Consider the following 5,316-nt stretch of genomic DNA (forward strand, 5'->3'; position numbering starts at 1 on the left):
TTTGAGTCCTTTTGGCTTAGAGATCCAGTTTTCTTAGACAAAGTAAGAAACTGGTGGCAGGAAAGCAGGACAGGAACGGAAGGCAGGAACAAAATGCACATGTTCTAGCTCAGACTTAAGGAAATAAAGGGCAAAATTAAGAAATGGAATAACGAAGAATTTGGCAATATCCAGCAAGAGAGAGGGAAATTATAGAATAGAATGGCAGGGATACAACAACAAATTATCGAGGAAGGCAGAAGCGAGGAGCTGGCTGAGGAGGAAGGCAGGTTAATCAATCAACTGGAGGAAAGACGCAAGCAGGAAGAAATTCTGTGGAAACAGAAATCACACGTACAATGGTTAAAAGACGGGGAAAAGAACTCTAAATTCTTCCACAAAGCGATGCTGAATCACAGACATCATAATAGAATTTTCTCACTAAAAGATAGTCAAGGAAACAGAGTAATGCAACAGCAAGATATGGAGCAGCTCCTGGTGGACTATTTCAAAGGCATCCTAACAGAACCAAACATTAAGAGGGAGGAGGATATAGAAAAGGTCTGTCAACACATCCCTAAGAAAGTAACTAGAGAACAAAATTTGGCTCTGCTCAGGATAATCACGAAGGAAAAAGTGGAGGAAGTGGTTAACAAAATGGTGAAGAATAAGGCCTTGGGTCCCGACGGCTTTACCATTGAGTTTTACCAAGCAGCCTGGAGTTTCATGGGCAACGATCTGTTGGACCTAGTGGAGGAATCTAGGTGTACAAAACGCATGCATTAGGGGCTGAATGCTACCTTCTTGGCTTTGATTCCAAAGAGTGAAAATTCAGACGAACCACAGGGATTCAGACCAATATCCCTCTGTAATGTAGTGTACAAGATCTTAGCAACAATTATGGTGAACAGACTCAAGCCAATTTTGTCGGCTCTCATCACTCAGGAACAAACTGGTTTTGTTAAAGGGCGGTAGATTACAGATGGTATCATAGTAGCCCAGGAAGTGATTCACTCCCTTAAAAACTCTCGCAACTCAGGCATGCTCATTAAATTAGACCTGGCTAAGGCTTATGACCGCATCAGCTGGGGGTACCTGGAGGGCATCCTCAAAGCTCACGGATTTGATCCAAGATGGGTGAACTGGATCCTGTCAATGGTGAGCACTTCGGTGATGTCAGTAATTTTGAATGGAACCCCTACCGAAGCCTTCAACCCTTCGCGAGGCCTTAGACAAGGAGATCCCCTGTCTCCATTTCTCTTCATCCTGGCTGCGGAAGGTTTGGGTCGGTTGGTTAAAGCTCAAGTAGCCAGGGGCAAGCTTAAGGGGCTAAGAATCTGTGGGAATGATCTCCCGGTTTCACACCAGCAATTCGTAGATGATGTAATGTTTTACGGTCAGGCCACGCTTAAGGAAGCTCAACAGATTGTAAAAACCTTATCTGAGTTCAACCAAGCTTCAGGGACTGAGATTAATAAAGAGAAATCCGAAATATTTTTCTTTAACACTCATCCAGTGGCCCAAAGATTTCTGGCACGCACAATGGGGTTTAGAACTGGTACCTTCCCAACCAAATACCTAGGCATTATTCTTAATGAACACCAATACAGGGCTACTAACTGGGATCCTCTAATCAATAAAATCAGGAAAAATATGGAAAATTGGACCTTTCACCTACTAAATGCTCCCAATCAGCTAATTCTCCTAAAAGCTGTTCTGCAAGCTATTCCAATATACCAGATTTCGTGCCAAGCTATCCCCAAGTCCATTAGTCAGAAGCTGGTAGCAATATTCAAGAAATTTCTTTGGCAAGGAACCAGCAAATCTAGAAAATGGGCCTTAATTTCTTGCGAGTGGCTTAGCAAGCTACCCAAAGACGGAGGCTTAGGATTGAGGGACCCCTATGTGCTAAATTAAGTGATGGAAGCGAAGCTCTGGTGGAGATGGACCCAGGGAGGCCAAGACTTATGGAAGGCAATATGGGAAAGGAAATATGAGGTAGCGGAGGAACCCGAAGACAAAATGAGAAGCCGAACAGAGGTCAAAGGCTCTGCAATATGGAACCTGGCGAGGAGTAATAAAGAACTGGTTAGAGAGTATAGCTTTTGGGAGATAAGAGCAGGTGATAAATCCAGGATTTGGGAGGAATCCTAGCAGCAATGCAAAAGGCTTATCCATAAGGAAAACCTTCAAGTCATCCAATCTTTTACATCCCATGCAGAGGGGAAGGTTGTAGGAAACTTTTGGAAACCAGGTATAGGGGATTATTGATGTAATTGGAAGCAGAAAGAGGATTGGGTAGTGGCGCCTGACTCAGATAGATGGCAAGAATACTATAATGAAATGGCATCCCGTAAGGTGGCGAGGAAAACAGGGCAAGATATCCTAAGATGGGGCACCCGAATTCAAGGAACCTTTTCTATAGCAAAAGGGTATTACTTAAAAGCAAAACAGGATCAACAGGCAGAGACGAAGAAATGGAAAAACTTATGGAAAATCAAGCATTGGCCAAAAGTTTCCTTCTTTGTCTAGATTATGTTACATGGCAGGGCGCTTACCTATGACAAACTGTAGAAGAAGGGGCGACAAGGACCATCACGGTGCGCGCTCTGCAATGCATAGGAGGAGTCAATGGAACACTGGATGAACAGATGCACAGTCAGCAACACCCTGTGGGAAAGCCATTACAAGTTGTTTGAGCGCCATCACAGAAATTACCAAAATATCATCAATACCGTTGAAAACTGGCCAAGGAAACCTTACCAAAATCAGGTGGTAAATCGTGCCTGGGTGCTTTTTGCTAGGTTCTTGCTCTGGAATATCTGGAAGGCACGGAATTGTGTGATCTTCAAAGAAGGAAACCGCACTCTGGCAAATATTTGGGAACAAATCATCAGGAATACGAGAGAAACAATTCTGACAGAATGCTAGAAGGAAGAGGACTGGAAGGTGTCACAAACAAAAGAACAGATATTGAAGAAGCTAGAAGTAAGCCAGAGTATGCTATGCGGTGTCCAAATAAAAAACCAAATCTGAGAGATGGAGGAAATTAATCAGTACAGGCAGCCCCCTCAGGGATTTACAAAACTTAATTTCGATGGAGCGGCTAAACACAACCCGAGAGAATCAGGTGTCGGGGGGGTCTTCAGAAATGATAGTGGAAAAACCATGAGAATATTTGCTATGGATTGTGGGGAGGTGACTAATAATGAAGCGGAACTGCACGCGCTGAAGCGAGGCCTTGAAATTGCGATCCAGGTCAAGATCAAGAGTCTCCAAATTGAGGGTGACTCAAAATTGGTGGTGGATATGGTAAGGCAATTGCAACAAAAAAAACTAGTGGAAAAAATTAGTAAGAGTTGGCGAATGGCGTGGCTCATCGGAGAAATAGGGAAGCTAATTACCAAAATAGATTATCTAATCCCCACCCATGTCAGACGCTCAGGCAATCAACCAGCAGACTGGTTAGTGAACTGGGGCTGTAGGAACAAGGGAAAGATGATAGACAGTGAAGGAATGGAGCTGCTGCCCCGGAGGAACGCGAACGATTACAGAAACTTCTCGACGTTGATAAGGGTGGTCATGGAAATACCGAGGAGAACAGCCAGGAAAAGACAGGACGTGGCAGATGCGGGGAAAGATTACGATGGGTGGGGAGAGATAGCATAATCGTGAGAGAGGACAGGCGGGGTATAAGTGACGGAGTAGGGTAGCTGACGGGGCAGGAAAGGACAAGTTCGCTTGAAGGGGAGGAAGAGAGAATCGAGACGCCATTAACGAAAGAGTTGGAGGGAGCGTGGGGAGTTGGTACAAGCGGCAGCGTCAGGAGGGCAAGTGGCATTAGTAGTACAGAAAGGGTACTGTAGGAGCAGCCGGGAGAATGTAGTAGTTATGAAGAACAAAGGAGGTCAGACAAGTAGCAGCAATTGCCGAGGAAGGGACGCGGGGAGGAGAGCAAGGAAATTAAATGGACAGGTGGAGGTCAGGATGGAGGGACAAAGGGGAGTATACAAACAAAGGCTTGAGGTGGCAGTAGGAGGGTTCATGAAGCATAGCTCGAAGCAAGAAGGCACGAAGAAAGGTGGACGTAAGGCGTAACGACCAGCCCACAACTCCGGTCACAAAGAGGAAAGGTGGTATGTATCATCACTTCCCTTCCTTGCAGGCCTTGGGTTTGTTAGTGGTAGATACTTCTGTTATGTAGCAGAAATGTCCAGAAAAAGGAAGTCGATAACTAGTAGTAGGGAAGAAGTAGGCCGTCCTGGTAATGAGTCGAAAAACCTGTACCCCATTGGAGAAGAAGATGCTTCAGGCAGAGAGAAACTCAGACCTTGGAGGAAGGTTAAATCCAAGTCCAGAAACGGCTGGTGGGTGGAGAGGATTGCCATGTCGGGCCAAGACGGGGTCCCTACTGGCCACAGGGAACTTACCCATTGTTGCTTGCTTAGAAATTCCTGGAAGGCAAGGAGCAGAACTCCGCCGGGGTACTGGTGGGAAATCAATTCACCCCATCAATTGGGGAGACGAGGGAAGATGGATTTGTATATAGATAGCCACCAAGATGGTAAGCGAGGGCATCCCAGGGAAGTAGAGAGAGGGGGGAGGGTCAAGGGCATACTGGCAGGGCAGGTCATGAAGTGGCCAAGGCCCTCGAGCCAGAAGAATATGCGGGAACTTCATGCTAAGAATGGGGGGGTAAGTAAGTGGGTTGAAGCAACTTTCCGAATTAGAGGTACTGACTTGTGGTCTGTTGTCTTGATAGGTAGGCAAGACTCAATCAAACAAAGGCTTCAAGGTCACAGCACGATGGCTCCAAAGAAAGAGAAATATGTTTGGACCTGGAAAGAAGGCTTGAGTAGCAAATCGAAGCGTAGAGGAAAGAAGCCAGATTCAGAAAAAAGCATGTACATGATAAATGCGTATATGGCCGGGAATTCCCCTAAAACTCGAGACCAAATAAATGGATGGGAGCGGGAGTTGAGGGCCATTAGTGCGCACAAGGAAATCCCCTGGGGGGAATGGGAAGATTTGGTACCAGACCCAGGAAATACCAGGAGCCCAAACTCTCTGTTCAATAAGTTGATCCAACATTATTGGATTATGAAACACATGGTTGCTCGGGCTATGGATATGAACCAGGACTTCCGGGAAGAAGAGGAGGAGGAAAGAAACCAGAGAGAAGAACAGCTAAGGAGCCAGACTATGGCAGCAATAGAAAATCTCAAAGACACTCTCCTGAAAGAAATGGCGGCCGTCCAAGTCCAGGCAGCGAGAAATCACCTGATGTTGGGAAAATTGGAACAAATGATGAAGGAACTGAAATGGGTGCTGGAGCAG

The 5,316-nt window shown here is 45.8% G+C and overlaps 1 protein-coding gene across 1 annotated transcript; it reads left to right on the forward strand.

Moving 5' to 3' along the window:
- The first annotated feature begins 201 nt into the window (after positions 1 to 201).
- Positions 202 to 765, forward strand: LOC149240463 (uncharacterized). Its single transcript, XM_089370180.1, has one exon. The coding sequence runs from the start codon at positions 202 to 204 to the stop codon at positions 763 to 765; it is 564 nt and encodes a 187-aa protein (XP_089226306.1).
- The last annotated feature ends 4,551 nt before the right edge of the window (positions 766 to 5,316 follow it).

This window comes from Pinus tabuliformis, chromosome 8 (genome assembly GCF_031772625.1).
Source record: "Pinus tabuliformis cultivar Carrire ecotype Pingquan chromosome 8, CPIR1, whole genome shotgun sequence".
NCBI lineage: Eukaryota > Viridiplantae > Streptophyta > Pinopsida > Pinales > Pinaceae > Pinus > Pinus tabuliformis.

Excerpts from the sequence above, each read along its gene's own strand:
- LOC149240463 (XM_089370180.1), top strand. The coding sequence starts at position 202 with ATGGCAGGGATACAACAACAAATTATCGAGGAAGGCAGAAGCGAGGAG.